Source organism: Bos mutus, chromosome 13, assembly GCF_027580195.1.
Source record: "Bos mutus isolate GX-2022 chromosome 13, NWIPB_WYAK_1.1, whole genome shotgun sequence".
NCBI classification, from domain to species: Eukaryota; Metazoa; Chordata; class Mammalia; order Artiodactyla; family Bovidae; genus Bos; species Bos mutus.
This window is the reverse complement of record NC_091629.1, coordinates 31,865,368-31,885,369: the sequence shown is the minus strand read 5'-3', so window position 1 is coordinate 31,885,369 and position 20,002 is coordinate 31,865,368. Positions and strand designations below refer to the sequence as shown.

At 41.3% G+C, this 20,002-nt stretch overlaps 2 protein-coding genes across 4 annotated transcripts; both read left to right on the top strand.

Annotated features, from left to right (window-relative positions):
- The first annotated feature begins 526 nt into the window (after positions 1 to 526).
- Positions 527 to 5,923, top strand: PCNA (proliferating cell nuclear antigen). The gene is made up of 6 exons (XM_005906528.3): positions 527 to 948; positions 2,476 to 2,573; positions 2,708 to 2,775; positions 3,516 to 3,710; positions 5,306 to 5,429; positions 5,520 to 5,923. The coding sequence occupies exons 1-6, from the start codon at positions 728 to 730 to the stop codon at positions 5,597 to 5,599; spliced, it is 786 nt and encodes a 261-aa protein (XP_005906590.1). The 5' UTR covers positions 527 to 727; the 3' UTR covers positions 5,600 to 5,923.
- Positions 5,924 to 7,231: 1,308 nt separating this feature from the next.
- Positions 7,232 to 17,295, top strand: TMEM230 (transmembrane protein 230). Of its 3 annotated transcripts, XM_070381243.1 has the most exons (5): positions 7,479 to 7,495; positions 9,696 to 9,809; positions 10,174 to 10,252; positions 11,138 to 11,260; positions 14,572 to 17,295. In XM_070381243.1, exons 2-5 carry the CDS (start codon positions 9,787 to 9,789, stop codon positions 14,710 to 14,712), a joined length of 366 nt encoding a protein of 121 aa, XP_070237344.1. In that variant the 5' UTR covers positions 7,479 to 7,495; positions 9,696 to 9,786; the 3' UTR covers positions 14,713 to 17,295. The 3 variants fall into 3 exon arrangements, with proteins under 3 accessions (XP_070237345.1, XP_070237344.1, XP_070237346.1); XM_070381244.1 differs by lacking the exon at positions 10,174 to 10,252 and having other exon boundaries at positions 7,232 to 7,495; XM_070381245.1 differs by lacking the exons at positions 7,479 to 7,495; positions 10,174 to 10,252 and adding an exon at positions 7,519 to 7,671.
- Positions 17,296 to 20,002: the final 2,707 nt, after the last annotated feature.

Genomic DNA, 20,002 nt, shown 5'->3' with positions numbered 1-20,002 from the left:
CTTAGAAAGTTACATACAATAAATGATATCAATTTGTGTGTAGGTGGCGGAGGAGCTTTAAGAGCTGGTGGTGGGGAGATAACTTTTGTTGTTTTTTTAAATCATAACTACCTCCCTTAAAGCAGCTAAAGAAAAGGTGGCTTTTCTTCCTAAAGAGTCAAACTGATGCGACTGAGCACAGAGCCTCGATTTACGTTTCACTCACGGCTGTAAATTTTGTACCCCTGAAGCGAGAGACTGATGAGGCACCACAGAGTCGCAGCTCATCGACCATTCCCGCCAGTCTAGGACTGATTTTCACACTCAGAAGGACTCCTCTAACGGGTGCCGGAACATAACAAAATGGCCAGGACTCCAGAGCACGCCTATCTGCTGGGCCAACGAAGCGCTGCGCTCCTGCCCCGCCCCCATGCCCGCATCCTCCAATGGATGTTCCGGGTGGGGCGGGTTTCGTGCCGTGCACGGACAGGATTGGCTTTACAGTCTCTCCGCCCAGGCAGCAGGAGGGCAGCGTGATGACGTATCAACAAGGGGCGCGGGGGCGTAGCGCGCGCTACCAGACGCGGCAGTATTAAACGGCTCCAGGCGCGGCTAGCTGTTAGAGGCTTCCTTCGTCTCAGGCGTTCATAGTCGTGTTCCGCCTCTCGCTGTCATCCTCTGAAGCCTAAGCCGGCTACACTTTCCTCAGTCCTTCTACCTGTAGCCGTGTCATTGCGACTCCGCCACCATGTTCGAGGCGCGCCTGGTCCAGGGCTCCATCTTGAAGAAAGTGCTGGAGGCGCTTAAGGATCTCATCAACGAGGCCTGCTGGGACATCAGCTCAAGTGGCGTGAACCTGCAGAGCATGGACTCGTCTCATGTCTCCTTGGTGCAGCTAACCCTTCGCTCCGAGGGCTTCGACACTTACCGCTGCGACCGCAACTTGGCCATGGGCGTGAACCTCACCAGGTGAGCTCCAAAGCCTCGGACATCCGGGCCATGGTCCACTCCTACCTCAGGCTCTTGGCGCGAGCTCCTACGAGCCGGGCCCTCATTGGCTGGCGTGGGCCATCTGCGTCTTCTCATTGGCCTGCTGCAGAGTTGGGGGGCGGGTGGCGGGACCCAGCAGAGCGCGCGGTTTGCAAAGCCCGCGCTGGCTGCCGCGCGAACTGCGAACCGGCAGTTTTCCGCGCCAAAGTCACAAAGCGGGTGGTGGCGGGAAAATGATGGACTTTACGGTGCCAGGAAAAGACTGTTGCAGAACGCTTTGGTCATTAAGTTCAGGCGACTTGGATGAGAAACCTTGGACCTGGTTGACTTAAAGTGCTTTATAGTGTATCCTAGTTCAGTCACCCTATCTAGGGACCAGAGTATTTTTTTTATTACTGCAAAGTTGCGGTGAGCGCCCTAAGATCCTGGACTTGAAAATTTTCTCCAGGGCAGTGGCGTTCAACTTTTGAACTACACGTGTTTAAATCTTAAAGCTTATGATAAATACCGTGTTATATGATAAACACCCATAGTACATGCAGTGTACTTTAATAGGTTTATTAGATCATTTTTAAAGATAATTGCCCGATAATTTACTTCACCCACCCGAAATTCATAAAATATTGTCCTTTTATTTATCCAGAAGTGAAACTGCTCTTGGTATGTTGTGGGCCTTTTGGGTATCAGTACTGCCAGATTGCATTCCAAAGTGTCTGGACCGGTTTGCATATCCCTCGTGCAGTACGTTTTCCAAACTCACCAATCTGACAGATGGCGTACTGGTTAAGGGTTTCCCTGGTGGCTCACTTGTAAAGCATCACTTTGCCAATGCAGGAGATGAGGGTTCGATCCCTGGGTGGAGAAGATCCCCTGGAGAAAGAAATGGCAACCCACTCCAGTATTCTTGCCTGGGAAATCCCATGGACAGAGGACCCTGATAGGCTGCAGTCCAGGAGACACCACTTAGGGTCTAAACAACAGCAACTAATGGTTAAAAGTGGTAACTCCTAATTTTATTTTATTTTTTATTTTTTTTCCATGTTCCTTTATATTTTATTTACCATAAACACTAAGAGAATACAGCAAACACTGGAGAAAGGCGTTTTAATAATTTTGATGTAAAGTTTATTAACACTTAAAGTTATGCTTGCTCCCCCCACCCCAATTCAACATGCAGGTATCATTTATTTACAGATGCAGTGATTGTAGAGCATTACATTCTCTTGAAAGTTTTATAACAGAGTATCCTTGGCCTGTAACTTAAAACAATTTCATAAACTATGTATAATCATGGTATAATAACATCATTCAAAGAGTTCCCCAAATGACTACATTCACACAATATTAATGTTAAAGTCTTGAGTTTTTAAAACATCATTTCAATAAGTCAAACCACAGAAACCCAGGTTCTAGTTTTAAATGTGTTTATGAATTTTAATTCCATTAGAAAACTAACGATCTTGAGAAGATGGTGTTGATTAAAACCCTTTGTCTTCTCTGTTCTAGCATGTCCAAAATACTAAAATGTGCTGGCAATGAAGACATCATTACCTTAAGAGCTGAAGATAACGCAGACACGTTGGCACTAGTATTTGAAGCTCCAAGTAAGTCCACCCTTCTACTGAGTTATGGTAGAGGAAACTAAAATGCAGTGTCAGTATTTCCCAAGTCTGATGATTGTAAAATATACCTCTTAGTTGTAAACTTACATATTTTTCTTCATATTTGCTTTTGGTAGATCAGGAAAAGGTTTCAGACTATGAAATGAAGTTAATGGATTTAGATGTTGAACAGCTTGGAATTCCAGTGAGTATCACAAGTTTCTGATTGAGCATGCTGTACAGTCATGATAGTTACATAACATATATTTATATAATAATTTAAAGCCTACTTCCTAATAGAACTTTTCTATATATCTGCTCATGTATATTCCAGAGTAGGGTATTTAGACTGGAATATTTGTCATTTTATTAAATTATGGTGTTCTGCAGTGGCTCATTGGTTTGAATTCATTGCTGCCAAGGACATATTTGCATTAACCTCTGCATCTTTTAAAAAAATTATTATTATTCCTAGAGTGCTTGGTTTTTATTGAAAGGAGATTTTAAAGCTATTTTAGCAGAAATTCATTATGGTTAGGTTTTATCAACATCGAAAGAAAATGTGTTCAGATGTTTACAATGCCTAACATGCTCTTGTTTTGGAAAGCAAACCTATTTGTGCTGTTACCATTTGAATGCCATATCCTAATGTCTTCTTGATTTAGACTCCTATAGAGTGATTAGATGGAGGCTCTTGTTCCCTGGATAGTGCATTTACTTTTTTAAAAGTTTAAGTTCTAATTGGTTTCTTAGTATGATTATTCTTATACTTTTTTATATCTGATTTTTTTTTTAGTAGAATGTTAAGAAATTGCACAATGAGTGATTATTTCAGAGTTATCAGAAAATCTTGAATTCTGAGTTCTTGTTTAGATGTTGAATCTTCAAGAAGTGAGGGTCCCAAATCTTTCATTTCCATGACCTTTACATGTCTTTGTTTTATAGGAACAAGAGTATAGCTGTGTAGTAAAGATGCCTTCTGGTGAATTTGCACGTATATGCCGAGATCTCAGTCACATTGGAGATGCTGTTGTAATTTCCTGTGCAAAAGATGGAGTGAAATTTTCTGCAAGTGGAGAACTTGGAAATGGAAATATTAAGTTGTCACAGACAAGTAATGTTGATAAAGAGGAGGAAGCTGTAAGTAGTTTTTAAGTAAACAAAATACTTTGAAGAATTACACCAGGTTATGTCCTAGTCTGCTAAGGCTACTGCAACAAAATACCATAGACTGAGTGGCTTATAAACAACAAAAGTTTATTGAAGCTGGCAGATTTGGTGTCTGTTGAGGGCCTGCTTCTTCATTTAAGAAGACAGCAGCCTCCTTAACCTGGTGAAAGGGGTAGGGGAGTTCTCTGGGGTCTCTAAAAGGCACTAATCCCATTCATGAGGGCTCTGCCTTCCTAACCTAAGCACCTCCCAAAGTCCCCTCCAATAACATCATATTGGAAATTTGGTTTTAATATGAATTTGATGGGGGGTGGACACAAACATTCGGTCCATAGCAAGGTAATTACTAAGATTAAAGAAAGCTCTAAAGAAAAACAGTTTGCATCTTCAAGTAACTGATTTGTGAGAATTGAAAGACACTTTTGAAATCTGCAACTGATCTATAAATGCCATATAACTTAAATTTGTGAGAAGGGAACGCAAATTCATTGCAACCTTTATAAAACTACAGAACAATGAGTTTGTGTATCAGTCCCACACATACTCTATATGATTGGGAGGCTACCCTTGGCTTTCTGGGGGTATTTACTATGTTTTTACCAAATAATTAAGCAATTCAATAAAAGGATCTGGTTGGGGTGAAAATCTAGCTCTTATGTAATCCTTATATATTAACTTTAAAATAAAGAGTCTAAATATATATATATATATGTAATAAATATATATTAGTAACAAAACTCCTGGAGCTAACTCTTTTATTCTAAATTACATCTCATTTCCTTGCCAATCTTGAGTTTTGCTTTTCTCTCAGTAGTTCAGTGGTTAGGACTCCATGCTTTACTGATGAGGCTATGTGTTCAATCCCTGGTCTGGGAACTAAGATTTTGCAAGCTGTGAGGCACAGCCAGAAATTTCAAAAGTTCACACGATGAATATCTTACTATTATTATAGTATAAACATTTTATAACATCTAAGAAAATTTATGTTAAGGAATTTTTCAGTGTTCTGCTTCCCTTGTTATTTCAATTTATTTGAATCAAGATTTTTAATAGGGTCCATACATTACAGTTCATTGGGATGTGCTTCTTAGGTTTCTTTTAATCCATTGTTTCTCCAGTTTCCATTTCCTTCTCTCCATTACAATTTCATTTGTTGAAGAAACTAAGTCATTTGTTATCAAATTTCCCAAAGTCTGGATTTTGCCCACTGAGTTCCTTATGTCAGTTAATATGTTCTTCAAATCCATTTTCTGATAGATACAGCTCTAGGGGCTTGATGATTTTCAAGGTGTTTTGTTTGGAGGTGGGAGAAGGAGAACATTTTATAGGTAATGGTGTGTCCCTCTATAGGAGACATGAGGTATTTGGATATCTTTGTGATTTTTATCAGCCATAATAAATTTCGTCTATAATCATTAAGTCCTTAGGGTTTGCAGAATTGTAATATATTAATATATTTTATTCCTTTGTTTATTAGCTGATTATTTTTTAATGTATACTATAAATGAATGGATTGCAGTTTTCTTAATGTTGTTCAGTATAATGACTCTTGTTTTCTCCCTAAGGTTGCCATAGAGATGAATGAACCAGTTCAGCTAACTTTTGCACTGAGGTACCTGAACTTCTTTACAAAAGCCACTCCACTGTCTCCTACAGTAACACTTAGTATGTCTGCAGATGTACCCCTTGGTAAGATAATAAACTTGTTCAGTGTTGGTTTTGTAGGTAGTGTATGTGGTACTTCTCAATAATTAACTATGTTCTCCTGTTTTCTTTCAGTTGTAGAGTATAAAATTGCTGATATGGGACATTTAAAGTACTATTTGGCTCCCAAGATCGAGGATGAAGAAGGATCTTAGACATTCTTAAAATTCAAGAAATAAAACTAAGCTCTTTGAGAACTGCTTCTGAGATGCCAGCACACACTTAAGTCTGTTTTGTCTTTGTACCTCTGAGTACATATGTAGATAATGTTTTCTGTAAATAACTTTTTTTTCTCCATTCTCTACAACTTGTTTAAAGAAAAGTGCAAAGTCAAATCTGGTCTTGTTAACTGAGTAATACTTCTGCCTTACCTAGGAATAATCCTTATAGTTTTTATAAACAAAAGAGTTTTGACTCTAATAAATGTGTTTTAAGTATCGTTTTCAATTTAAATAAAAGTCATTTGAATTTAAGCATCATCACAGGACAGTGCCTTCATTTGGACTACAATGATTGCAAATATCCTAAACAAGTTAAATTCAAGCAGCTCTTTCATGTAACTGCTCTATTTTTTGTCTAAAGTATTCCAAATACAGCAGGTATTTTGGGGTGATTCATTTGCCAAACTTACTTTGGTATTCTGACTTGAGCTCAAGAAATGAAGAGAGAGTAGAACACATAATACTTTATATTAGCAGAAATTAACACTTTACAGAAGCTTAATGTTTGCAAAGTTCAATGGCCTTTATAAGGTCACTTACAGCGTTGTAGGGCAGTGTTTTTTTAGCCTAGGGAGCCTTGTACAGGAGTCTTGGAAGTGTTAGTAGATCTGTGATAGGTCCCAAGAAGTTATGTTTATGCAAAAAGTTTTTCTAGTGTAAGTAGACTTTTGGGAGGGGCAGGGGGGACTTATTCCCTTGAAGGATGAAAATGGTTTACATGGGTGTCAGGAGTCAACCAAGAAAGTGAAAAAGGCCCAGCAATAATTGTGCTACAAAGTCACATATTAGATTCTAGTTATCCGGTGGTAGAACTCACTGTATCCAGTAGATAAATTACCTTCCTGGTGTGTTAGGGAAGGAGACTGACAGCAGAGGGGCCTGGTGAAGTTTTTGGAGTGAAAAAAATGTTTTATCTACACTGGTGATGTCTCCACTGCATTTGTCCAAAAAAACCCAATTGTACTTTATACGTAAATTATACTTCAATAAAGCTTGACATTTTAAAGAGTTTTATGTATTGCAAAATGTCCCTTGTGGGCAGCCCTCTTAATGGGGCATGGCCTGAAGATGTGCAGGAAACTGAAGCACAAGAATGTAGGGTGCTACTCCAGAGTAGTGGGTGAGGTACACGGCGGCAGACACCGCTGCGCAGACCCCGGGCAAGGCGGCCTTGCCTGGGCACACGGAGACCTGGCAGCTCCAGCTTTCTGGAGCTTCGTCAGCTCGGCTTCTGCGTTTCGCAGCGCCACTGAGCTCCCTTCACTGCTCAGGGGGCCGGAAAGAAACACGTGGCCGGGTAGCCCTGGGCCTGACTGACCCAGGCGGCACCGCTACCTAGGAACCCACCGGCCCCGGCGGAAATGGTGGACAGCCAGCCCGGACTGCAGAGCCTTAGGAAACCCCACGGGGCGCGCTCCGCTTGCGCAGCGCTAAGACCCGACGACTTGTGCGGGCCGCTGAAAAGAAAGCGGGCTAGAAACCGAAGAAAGTAAAATGAGAAGGCGTCGCCCCCGTTGACGCCACGTCCGGCCTGCAACCTCCAAAACACGCCATTTCCGGCGTCTAGCCGGTCGAGGCCGGGTGGCAGTTGGGGGATGTCTCGGGCGCTCCAGCTGCCAACCGTGAGCGAGCTGTCCGCGCTCGGGCCCCGGATAAAGCGTGCGTGCTCGCTGGGCGGGAGCGGAAGCGGAAGCGCTCGCCTCAGGCTTGCGGCGCGGCCCAGACTGCGTTCTCCGCCGGTCAAGGCTGGAGTCCTCCGTGTGGAGCATTCACCCTCCCGGGGCACGGCTGGCCGCTTTCCTGAAAGCAGATACTTCCATCTAAATTCACGTCAGTTCTTATTTCTCTTGTTGGCTGGGTCTGGAAGCGGACAGGGAAGTAGTGTGGAGAGGCGCGTAGTGCGAAGCTGTATGCTAAGTGCTATGCTTTAAAAATTCTTGCAGCATTCAAGTGCTGAAGAAATTTTGGGATTCCGGTGAGGCTGGTAAAAAAAGCCTGTTGGGCAGGTACTCAGAAAACATTGCTTTACATTTTTCCTTTTCCCTCTTTTAGAATTCTTACTCTGCTACCAATAAGCAGTCGTCTGGTGTTTCTCACGCCATGCCTGTTTTTATGTTTGGATGCAGTGTATGAATAGTTACGGAGAAGGCAATGGCATCCCACTCCAGTACTCTTGCCTGAAAAATCCCATGGATGGAGGAGCCTGGTAGGCTGCAGTCCATGGGGTCGCTAAGAGTCGGATACGACTGAGCGACTTCACTTTCACTTTTCACTTTCATGCATTGGAGAAGGAAATGGCAACCCACTCCAGTACTCTTGTCTGGAAAATCCCATGGATGGAGGAGCCTGGTGGGCTGCAGTCCATGGGGTCGCTAAGAGTCGGACACGACTGAGCGACTTCCCTTTCACTTTTCACTTTCATGTATTGGAGAAGGGAATGGCAACCCACTCCAGTGTTCTTGCCTAGAGTCCCGGGGACGGGGGAGCCTGGTGGGCTGCCGTCTCTGGGGTCGCACAGAGTCGGACACGACTGAAGTGACTTAGCAGTAGCAGTAGCATGAATAGTTAATGACAGTATGTAAACTTTTAAAGACTGATACAAATCACAGGTGATTAAATGCTCTCAAAACCCCCCACTTATTGGTAGTTTGGACTTAAAGTTTTATAGAATTAAATTTAGATTATCGTGTAATCAGGATCAGAACACTTAAAAACAGTTTTTGACATAATTTGATCTAACCATTTTTGAAAAGCATATAAGAGCACACTTTTATTTTTTCAGTACTTGATTTCTGCATCATTACAAAATTACTAAAAAGGAACAGGAGCGTTTAGCACCAGTTCCTTTATAATGCTAATTAGGTTGTCTGCAGGCCACTTAAAACAGCTCATTCATTCAGAATTAAGTATATATAAAGCGCTTAGATATGTTTCACTTTTAGAAATCAAGTAACTTGATCAAAATAGGTTTACTTGTTTAATTCACATAACTTTGTGATTTTATAGAGGAAAAGTACAGGAATTACAAATGTTTTTCAATTTAATCTTATATACTTTTAAGCTGGTGACGTAATAGCCACGATTTCATTATAGGAGTCAACTTTGACTAGTTTGAACAAAAACCAAGTATTTATTCAGAGTTTTTTTGTTTTGTTTTTGATGTAGCTGAAGAAGTAATTTGGAAAGTGAAATTGCTACTTTCAGTGCTTGGGCTGAAGCAGTGCATTCATGCTCAGTCACTTCAGTCGTGTTAGACTCTTTGCGACCCCATGGACTATAGCCTGCCAGGCTCCTCTGTCCATGAGATTCTCTAGGCAAGAATACTGGAGTGGGTTGCCGTGCCCTCTTCCAGGGGAATCTTAACCAACCTGGGGACTGAACTTGGGTTTCCTCCATTGGACTCTACAGCTGAGCCAACAAGGAAGCCCTCTGGGGTGGAGCAGAGAGACAAGCAAATCAGAGGACACTGGTGTAATACTGGTAGCCAATAACTTATCCAAATTTACAAGAACTTTTACAGATCTTTTGTGTTAAACGGATGATATCCATCAGAGGGAAATAGGCAAAATGCTGATGTGAATGTATTTCATTTCTCACCCTCTCTCCTCTGTCCTAGTCAAATAAGAGAATCACTTGAGTATATGCTCCTCTTGCTTTTTGTGGAAGCAGGGATGGGGGGACAGGCAGTACTGTAGCAGAATGGTTGAAATGTCAGATGGATTTAAGTGACCACTGTTTCACCTACTCTCCTGTGACTTTGAAAAAATTAGGAGGCAGAAAAACATTAATGGCAAAATAAATATGAAGTCTGGTTCTTGGCAAATGTCTTGATTCTTATTCTACCAGGAGAAACTAGAGTAGAGGCATAATGAGAATGTTTTCATGTCAAAGGAATATCAGGCTCTAAGAACAATGGAGCTTAAATCGCCAAATGCTAGTATAACACGGCAGCCCAGAACTCCAGTATGTATAACAAACACATTATTGTAGCCTGCAGACAATAATACTTTTCTTTGTTTTCATACTGTAGCTGTGTCAGCGTGTTATGATGCCGTCTCGTACCAACCTGGCTACTGGAATTCCCAGTAGCAAAGTGAAATACTCAAGACTCTCTAGTACGGATGATGGCTACATTGACCTTCAGGTAAATGCAGAAAGGACCTGATGAGATTAGCTGGCTCTGTTGATGCTAAGTTAGCAGGGAGACTGATTGTTTTTGATCAGATCCAGGTTTTGCTGATTGTTCCTAGGGTTTAGAGGGAGCAGGAAAGAAACTGCTGAGACTCTCACCCATAGCCTGCAGAAAGAGGGACCTTGGCAGAGCAGTTTCAAACCAATATAAATATTGTCCATTTTGGAGAAATTTTAGTTGTAATGCCAGAGTCTAATAGTTGCAAATTTTATTTCGTTTATCTGGAAGTAATCAGATTATCTTGTTAAGTAGAATTTTTTAAAGACTGTGTTACCAGTTTGTTTACACTTCAGTCAAAACCAGTTCATCTTTTAAGGGAGAAACTCACTGCTAAAGCCAGCAGATTGTGGGAATCTTCCTTCTTTCCTGATGTCATGAGATCCAATTTATTAAAGGTATTCTTTGTGGCAAACAGTAAGTAAAACAGAGAATATTTTTTAAATGTGTGTCCTTCCTGATCATTGTTTATAAAGTACTTAAGGGTGTAGCATCTCTTTTTGGCCGCTTCCCTTTAGACTAGACTATTTTAGGTGGAACTAAGATCAAAGAAGTAGCAGGAACCCCATCCTTTTAAATAAGTATCAGTATAAAGAAATCAATTATTCTTTGTACTTTTGGGACCCACACTTAAAAGAGAGAGTTTTTTGGGTTTTTTTTTTTAAAGCAGGTTGGAAAAGCTTCCAGTCAGTTTGGTCACACACAAACATGAGCCAAACCTTAGAAATTTGTCTTTGAATGTTTTAACCTTGAATTGAACTTGTTAATAAGGCAGGTTACTTGCTCGGTGGGTCAGGCAACTAATCCTTCAGAAAAGGTTGTTTTTAAAACCCTTGACCAGATCCCAGCTTAACTTTGAATTCCAGAAATCATTTTTTTCTTCCTTACTTTTCCAGAGCTTGATGTTCACTTTTAATCCCTATAGATTAGTACATTCTTCCATGTGCAAAGGCATGTTTATTAAAAACATGTGTAACATGAAGTGTCTTGTTTTTGTAAGAAAATGATTTTTTTAACAGTACAGTGAGTGGTCTGTGGAATGAGACTAGAACTAGAAAAAATAACATTCTGCTGAGATTTCCTTACTCGAGTTATTGTTAGAGCAATAACTGGAGCTTCCTCTCCTGCAGTCCTTTTCCTTTCTCTCCCAGAGCTGCAGTGGGTGGTAGGACTTTTCAAGACACACTAAGATTGATTTTTCTTATCCTCCCTGCTTTAAAGTATCTGAGTCCTGTATATTCATAATGCTCTTCTTTGTCTTTTTTTGTTTGTTTCTCTTCCAGTTTAAGAAAAGCCCTCCTAAGATCCCATATAAGGCCATTGCGCTCGCTACAGTGCTGTTTTTGATTGGCGCCTTTCTCATTATCATAGGCTCCCTCCTGCTGGCAGGCTATATCAGCAAAGGGGTAAGCTGAGGGGCTTGTGGGATTTCCAGAAGATGTTTAAAATGTCAGCCACTCTGTTGTCTTCTATCTAGTACAGCATATTTCAGCAGAAAGAAGAAAAGGTGGTTTTTGTTTTTGTTTTAAGATTTTGTTCTCAGATAACAAGATGCTTCTTCCTTTGAGCCTCAACAAACTTCTCTCACAGATCCTATGAGGTGGGTATGGCAGGTGGGCAGATTTTCCCTCTGAGATGTGGGCAATTTTCCTACCATCATAGTTTGGAACAGCACAGCTGAGTCTAGCACTGAGGATTCCTGAGTGATAAAGTTTATAACTGGAGTGGGATGCTATTATTGTAACTTTGCAGTGCCACAGACATACAACCGTAGTTAGTGTTTGGGCAGAAGCAGTGAGGATTGTATAGGTCTGGGGCCACTGACCAAGCCAAGACTTTTGGCTCATGGCCCAGATCTTTCTTAAATTGGATTTGGTTGAAGTTCCTGTTGAGCTTCAGTATGATACCTTAGAAACCTAAAGTGGTTTTTGGTGGTTCTTTCTCTTGGATTGTATGGCAGTGGCAGTGTTAGTCTCTCAGTCATGTCCAGCTCTTTGTGACCCCATGGACTGTAGCCCACCAGGCTGTTCTGTCTGTGGATTTCTCCAGGCAAGAATACTGGAGGATATTCTTCTCCAGGTGATTTTCCCAACCCAGAGATTGAACTGGGGTCTCCTTCATTGTAGGCAGATTCTCTACCATCTGAACCACCAGGGAAGCCCAATACAGATGCTTATACACAGCATCTAAACTAATATTGACCATAGTTCACATCTGATCTTCCACACACACCAGACCAGGGGATGATGGTCACATTGCTTTGTATAGGGAACACAGCAAAGAGCTAAAACTCTGGGCATTATCCCTGGAATTAGGAATAGTAGACTGTCCCAATAAAATGGCTGCACATGGCTTTTGAGATGTATATAAATTTACTTTAGCTGTGTCGCAATTTGTCTTTAGCTATTTTAAAAGTATCATGTGGCTACCAGAGGCTTACTTAGTGCTGTCTAAATTTGAACATTGAACTTCAGGACTGTGCCTTCAGTTAACTTTATTAATGACGTAAAAATTGAGAGTGGAGGTGAGATCACAAATAGCACTTCACCTTGTATGATTTATAAAAGACTATAAGTAAGGATAAAGGTGTTAACTAAGAAAATCACTTATTAGATTGTTTTGGTTTTTGGTTTGGTTTGGGGTTTTTTCACTTCTTATTGCAGACATTTCAAACAAAACAGAAGTAGATGAAATAACATAATGAACCCCCAGTATATATCCGCAGTTGAACATCAACAGTTAGTGACCTTTTGTTTCATCTATATCCCCAACTTTTTTTCCTATGTATACTAAAGCAAATACCAGATTTACATTTTGCTGGTAAATTATTAAGTGTGCGTCTTCAGTATGCCTCTCTAACAGTTTTTACACAGATCTAGGGGTATTGTCTTAATACAATTTACCTTGTTTTTCTATTCCCCTTTTTCTTGCGTACTGATAGATTTAGGAACTTGCTTAGATTTAGACCTACTGTAGTTTTCTTTTAGAAAGAATATTTCATAGGGATGCTGTGCGTTTGCTATTACACATGGGTTCTCAAAGCCTTTAATAGTTTTCTTGCTTTCTGGCTCAGCATGTTATCCCAGGCCCATCTGTATATTCCCTGTCCCCCAACTTTTAAACAGCCATTTCACTAAGGAGCTCTGGTTTCTTTATGGGAAGTAGATTTAGAGCTCACAAACTGGGCATGAATGATGCCATTACTATTGGTTTTCATTTTTTCTAGGCTTTTTCAGAGACAGAATTAGGAAATAGGTATCCTTTAGAAAACAGGGAAATATTGTATAGACATTGACCTGACCAAAAAGTTCTTCTGGGTTTTTCCAAAACATCTTACAAAAAAACCTAAATGAACTTTTTGGCCAATCTAATATGTCATAATAGCTATAGTATTAGATATTTCCCATGCAAGTTTAAGATTACAGTTTGAAGTTAATTTCTTTGCTTTTAGGTATGTATGTCTATCCCAATGATATTGAAATAATTTCTTCATGCCTTATTTGACATTAAATAGTTTAAAAGTAATAGGAGAAGGAAATGGCAATCCACTCCAGTATTCTTGCCTAGAGAATCCCAGGGACAGAGGAGCCTGGTGGGCTGCCGTCTATGGGGTCGCACAGAGTCAGTAGCAGCAGCAGCAGCAGTTTAAGAGTAACAGCAATATTAATGCTAAGTAAAAGAAGGCTGAACGCACTGTAAGTTTTCTTAGCAACTCTTTTAATCCTTGGGATATATCTCCTTAGGGATGTACAGTTGAAATCCTGAAAAAAATAAACAGAAAAGTAGAAAATGTAAGAGTGAAAGTGAAGTCGCTCAGTCGTGTCTGACTCTTTGCGACCCCATGGACTGTAGCCCACCAGGCTCCTCCGTCCATGGGATTTTCCAGGCAAGAGTACTGGAGTGGGTTGCCATTTCCTTCTCCAGAGAAAATGTAAAATAAGATAATAGAAATAGCACCAACTATGTTAAATGTGAAAGTTGTAGACCATCATTTTTAATGTTCAAATAATCCCCTTCAAAAGTTCTCTTCCTTTGGTTTTAAGCTTGCATTTATCATCATTGTGTACCAGCTGGGGCTACTTCCTTTACATGTATCAATCACTTCATTTAATTTCCACTGTAACCATATGAGGTGAATAATCCTCTTTCAGTTTTGAATGAAGCAGCCTGTCAATATCTGTTAAAAGCAGATCTTTATAGATTGTGTTGTGGTTTAGTCGCTCAGTCGTGTCCGACTATTGTGACCCCATGGACAGTAGCCTGCCAGAATCCATGGGATTCTCCAGGCAAGAATACTGGAGTGGGTTGCCATTTCCTTCTCCAGGGGATCTTCCCAACCCAGGAATCAAACCCAGGTCTCCTGCATTGCAGGCAGATTCTTTACCAACTGAGCTACGAGGGAAACCCAGACTGTGTTATAATAAGGGATGAAAAACAAGGCACAGAGTTTGGTATACTCACAACTAAAAACTTTAAAGGAGTAAAAGTTAGCCAAAATATCTGTGGATGAACATGAATAATTTCTTTATAATTTTAGTACTTTGCACTTTTTCAGCAATTGTTAAAGAGACAAAGAGATATAAACATTTTATCTTGGTAGTGTACTTCCCAAAGCTCTGAAAAGTATATGATAACTGATTTATGAATTGGACCCATGACTTTATTTTAAAATTTAGTAACTTGCGTGGTAGTAATGTTTGCTTCCTTCTGCCACCAGGGGGCAGACCGGGCCGTTCCTGTCCTGATCATTGGCATCCTAGTGTTCCTGCCAGGATTTTACCACCTGCGCATCGCCTACTATGCATCCAAAGGCTACCGGGGATACTCCTATGATGACATTCCAGACTTTGATGACTAGCACCCACCCCAACACTGAAGAAAAGAGTCACAGATGGAACTAAGCCCAGCTTTAAGACATTGAGCAAAAACTATGACTAAGGACTAAGGAGTTCTGCAGTTTGCCAATGTTTAACAAAACAGTGGACAGATTTTATGGGTCCATCCTGAAAGATGTTAACTAAGCTCACAAGTAACTGTCATTTGGGCATTCTCTTATTTTTCATTTTCTGGCCCTGGCAAAAAGCTCCTGACAAAGTTTTTCTGAATGAATATGCATCATGGGAGAGTAGCAATTAATTGTATGGGAAAGTGGGAGGTTATTCTGTAGTGGAAAGTGTTCTGCCACCACCCTTTTTAGAGTTGAGCATTCTTTTAAATAGTCCTCATGGTCAGAATGTTCTTATGGCAAATGGAAGAATGCGCTATGTCAGATTTCTTATTACTAAGTAATTTATTTTGAAAGTAAGTGTCTTCTCCCCATACTCTTTAACTTTGTGTTCCAGTGGAAGACCTTGACACAATCAAATATCAGTGTGGTGCATCTATAATATTTTTTACTTGCTTTCTTATTAACAACAACTAGGAATTTTTTAAACCTCAAAGCAAATTTTCGAGATGTAAACACTCTTCTCTGTACACCAATCCTTGGCCAGCTCTGATCTGGCCTACTGATAGGTTGGCCAGCATATAATTTGGATCATTCTGTCCTGTGTAGATCAAAATGTTCTTATATCATACCATTATGGACTAGACTTTTGGCTGCTTCCTAAGGAAAAAATGTAGACGAATGGTTATTATTTACAGTTTATAATCCCATTGTTGACACCTTGTATTAATGTCATTCTGCTGAAGATTTTAAGAATTGGCCTGGATCTCTAGAGGACTGGACTGCCTTAGCTTGATCTGCCTCCTAGCTTGCAAAAAGTGACTTGTATTCAAAAGAAATTAAAATGTCAAAATCTAAATCCTAGGCTTAAAAATTAATTTTAACCTACTTTAGAAAACAGTTTAATGATTATATGTCTTTGATCCCAATCCCCAGGACAGCCTTCAGTTTTAGTTAACTAGCATTGTGCTTAGACTGCTTTCTAGTCATTGTTTTATTCTGAAGTCAGAGCTGTGGTTTTTCCAGTAGTCATGTATGCATGTGAGAGTTGAACTGTAAAGAAAGCTGAGTGCCGAAGAATTGATGCTTTGGAACTGTGGTGTTGGAGAAGACTCTTGAGAATCCCTTGGACTGTGAGGAGATCCAACCAGTCTATCTTAAAGGAAATCAGTCCTGAATATTCATTGGAAGGACTGATGCTGAAGCTGAAACTCCAATACTTTGGCCACCTGATGCGAAGAACCAACTCATTGGAAAAGAACCTGATGCTGGGAAAGATCGAAGGTGGGAGGAGAAGGGGATGACAGAGGATGAGTTGGTTGGGTGGCATCACTGATGTGATGGACATGAGTTTGAGTAGGCTCCAGGAGTTGGTGATGGACAAGGTGGCCTGGCATGCTGCAGTCCATGGGGTCGCAAAGAGTTGGACATGACTGAACAACTGAACTGAATGAATGGATTTGGATGATTATAAGGCTGGAAGTGCCATTGGCTGCGATTTGAAGGGCTGTAGGTGGAGTGGTGTTAATGGGGAAGATGAGTGCAGCTTTGGATGTATTAAATTTAGATGTCTGTTTGACATTCAAGTGGAAATACTGAGTAGGCAATTGAAATTTGGAGTTTGGGAAGGGAGTCAAAACTATAGTTAGAAATTTGGGAGTCAGTATATCTAAGAGGTGTTACACCCTCACAGTGGGCACAAATGGGGGAAAAAAATCTAGTATGAGACTCAGGAAATGAGGGACAGTGAGAGGGTGACCTGAAGCAGCCACCAAGGTTAGGTGCGTTTGGTAATGGGAGAGTAGGCTGGGGAGTATAGTCGTCTAAAATTCTTGGGCTGTGACAGTGAAAATGTGAGGAGATATATAAAGCTTAGTATCCTTGGCAGTGTTTGCAAAGCTAAGAACCAGAAGGTTTTGGCCAAAGTAAATTATTTGGCCGTTTCTTAAGGGTAATGATAGTGCTAATAAGGGGGGTGGGGAATAAAAATGGAATGGTGGGGGGAGTAAACAGCCAGTTCCCAAGGTTGTCTAGGTAAGTTTCTTGTATCCTGTTCTAGAAATGTTCTAAGCACTATCTGTATCTGTTTTTCAAAAAAAACTGACTCCCATTCTATAGTTCTATAATTTTTTTCCCTACATACTCAGTTTTGTGTCTCTTTCTATATCCCGGAGATGAGCCACGTTTCTTTTTAATGCACATTGTATGTATAGTTTTCCAAGTTGTGCATGTAGTCCTAGGGTCCTAAGAACAGAGACCATAAAAGTCAGATTCCTGGAGTGGTAGTCATATTTTCAATCCCCTGAGGAGTGATCTTTGCTATTGTATTTGAACATTCAGGTTCATAATCTCATACTGTAGTTGGAATTGTTACAGAAGTATTTTCTATTAAGCCAAAATCAGACTTTATGTAACTATGCAATGACAGTAATGGTATATTCTTGTGCTTTATAGAAAATGTATAAACCTCCATAATAATGGTCAGTGTTTCTTGAACACTTTGCCAGATGTTGTGCCAGGCAATTTCATTACATGTTTCTACTTTATTTTAATATTTAGGAAAACCCTGAATTGAGAAAGATTCTTAGATAAAAAGTTAATATTTGAGGCTCACATGTAAGCAAAGTGTGCCCTAGATTTATAAGGATTTTCTTATTGGCAACAGCAGTTATGCCTCTCATTAGTCATTTCCAAGGCTAAAATACCTCCCCAGTTGTATCAGCTGTTCTGTTAACACATATGATGGCAGTTTTAGGCCCCTTCTCTCTGGATAAGCTTTACCTGGTCAGTGTGCCAGAAGCATATTGGTTGCTTCCTTTCTGCCAAGAATTTTTAGGTGCTGAGTATTATAGGAAAAGATAAGGCTTGGTCAGTGAGGAGCAGAGGTTGGCCAAAATTGTTTTAAAAATGGAAAAGTTCAGCTGAACTTGATTTGGGGTTTTTCTTGAAAAAAAAAATCAATAGATTTTTCTTGCTCAGAGGCAACCAATTGGAGCAAAATAGTAAGTGAAGCAGCTTTGAGCAGAATTGTCCAATTCACTGCAGTCCCCACCATTGCTTGGTTTCTTTTGTATCAGACCTGTTAGTTTTCTTCATTAAGGGCAAAGAGTGTATCTTACAGTTCCACAAAGTCTAATACAGTGCTTTATGGGCATTTAGGTTATTGAATGAAGAACCAACACATTTCTGTGCCAGGATGCAGTGTTGTAAGGTACAAACAGATGGGCTGGTATTGTTTCAATTTCCTAAATGACCCTCTTCAGCTGCCGGGGAGGCCGGCTACTCTGTAGACAGAGTTGATACTACCTGGTGAGTCAAGTCTGCGTGACACCCTCTGCTCAGGCCAGTGAGCCCAGTTCACAACCACCTCCAAGTCCCCTCCTCCAGGCTGTGCACAGAGGAGCCTCCGTTACTGTGTACAGTGAGGGAGGCAGGTAAAGGGCCAAGAACAGCTTTGACTCTGCTGACCTTCAGAGGGCCACCTTATTTGGTTTGCTCTGTCATCTAAATTCCTATCCTAAGGTTTCTTTCCTGGATTCAGTCCCACAGGCTCCTAGCGTCACGGTGCGTAGCTCAGTTATGGTTTAATGCCAGCATGGGGTGCGTGCAGACTGTCTCATTTGCCACGAGGTATTGCACAAATTTCTTCTGGACCCTCAGTTTCCTTATGACGTGGGGATAAACCCGTTCTATAGGGTTCCTACCCCATAGGGTAATTGTGTTGCTGTTTAGTTGCTAGGTCCTGTCCACCTCTTGTGATCCCATGTACCTGCCAGGCTCCTCTGTCCATGGGATTTCCCAGACAATACTGGAGTGGGTTGCCATTTCCTACTCCATGGGATCTTCTCAACCCTGGGATCAAACCCGTGTCTCCTGCATTGGCAGGTGGATTCTTGGTCACTAAACCACCAGGGAAGCCCAGGGTAATTGTGAGGGTTTAATAAAACAATGTGGGAGGGTGTTTCACACACAGCCTGGCACCCAGTAAGTGGAAGCTGCTGTTTGAGAGTGAAGACGTTCACTCCTTTGGCTACGGGGAGTAGTGCTGGGAATGAAACAGGGAGAGGAGAGAGCCTATCTGTTATCCCTGAGGCCAACCTGGGAAAACTGTTCCATGGTGGAGTGAACCCAGAGCCAGGGGGCAGAGCCAGCATGGCAGTCCTGCCCTCTTCCCTGACAGCTGCCTGTGGGAGGGGGTGAGGAGGTCTCCAGCCCCCACCCTTCTCCAGTATATAGTTGCTCTAGTCCTCCTCTGGTTGAACACAACAGGAAGGGAAGGACCATGGATTCTAATTTTAAGTTCATCCATGAAATATTTGGGGACATCTACTATTAACATTTGCCTAGACATCAAATCAGAGAAGGCAATGGCACCCCACTCCAGTACTCTTGCCTGGAGAATCCCATGGACAGAGGAGCCTGGTAGGCTGCAGTCCATGGGGTCGCTAGAGTCGGGCACGACTGAGCGACTTCACTTTCACTTTTCACTTTCATGCATTAGAGAAGGAAATGGCAACCCACTCCAGTGTTCTTGCCTGGAGAATCCCAGGGACAGAGGAGCCTGTTGGGCTGCCTTCTATGGGGTCGCACAGAGTCGGACATGACTGACGCAACTTAGCAGCAGCAGCAGACATCAAATAGGAATGTCCACTTCCTCCAGAAGTTTTCAGCTTACTGAGAGAGAAAGAGATCCGTACCTGAACTGGCTAAATGCAATAAGTACTATTAATGAGTAATTCAGAAAATTTTGCTCTTCTAAGTACATCAGAGAAGAAAGGAGGCTCAACAGTCTCTGAAGAACATCTGGCTGAGACAAGGCTCAAGGGCAGGTGGAAGGGAAATTTGGGCTGGTCCCAAACTGATGATGGGTACTATGGTCTGGGTGCCCAGGATGGGCACTGGGAGAGCTGGGGATTAAGGTTGCCAGAGTGACACAGAACTAGGTTGTGACCAGCTAAGGAATGAGGAACTTTGGTAATTTTCTTTTTAAATTTTGTTTTCTTTTTCTCAAAATTATCAGTGCATATATCTGACAAAGTCATGGGGTCCCATCAGGCTGGTCATGAAAATCAGTAGTCTTCTGCAAAGGAAGAGGAGCCCTTTTCCCTTGCTCCCCCAGAAACACTCACCTTCAATTCTTCCAGCTGAAACCTTTCGTACTGACTTCTATATCACCGCATGAAATATTTATATTACCATTTAA

Bases quoted from the DNA above. Each gene is read 5' to 3' on its own strand.
- PCNA (XM_005906528.3), top strand. From the start codon at position 728: ATGTTCGAGGCGCGCCTGGTCCAGGGCTCCATCTTGAAGAAAGTGCTG. The intron at 2,776-3,515 runs GTGAGTATCACA...TTTGTTTTATAG, and splicing joins TTGAACAGCTTGGAATTCCA to GAACAAGAGTATAGCTGTGT. The intron at 5,430-5,519 runs GTAAGATAATAA...GTTTTCTTTCAG, and splicing joins GTCTGCAGATGTACCCCTTG to TTGTAGAGTATAAAATTGCT.
- TMEM230 (XM_070381243.1), top strand. From the start codon at position 9,787: ATGATGGCTACATTGACCTTCAG. The intron at 10,253-11,137 runs GTATTCTTTGTG...TTTCTCTTCCAG, and splicing joins TGAGATCCAATTTATTAAAG to TTTAAGAAAAGCCCTCCTAA. The intron at 11,261-14,571 runs GTAAGCTGAGGG...TTCTGCCACCAG, and splicing joins CAGGCTATATCAGCAAAGGG to GGGGCAGACCGGGCCGTTCC.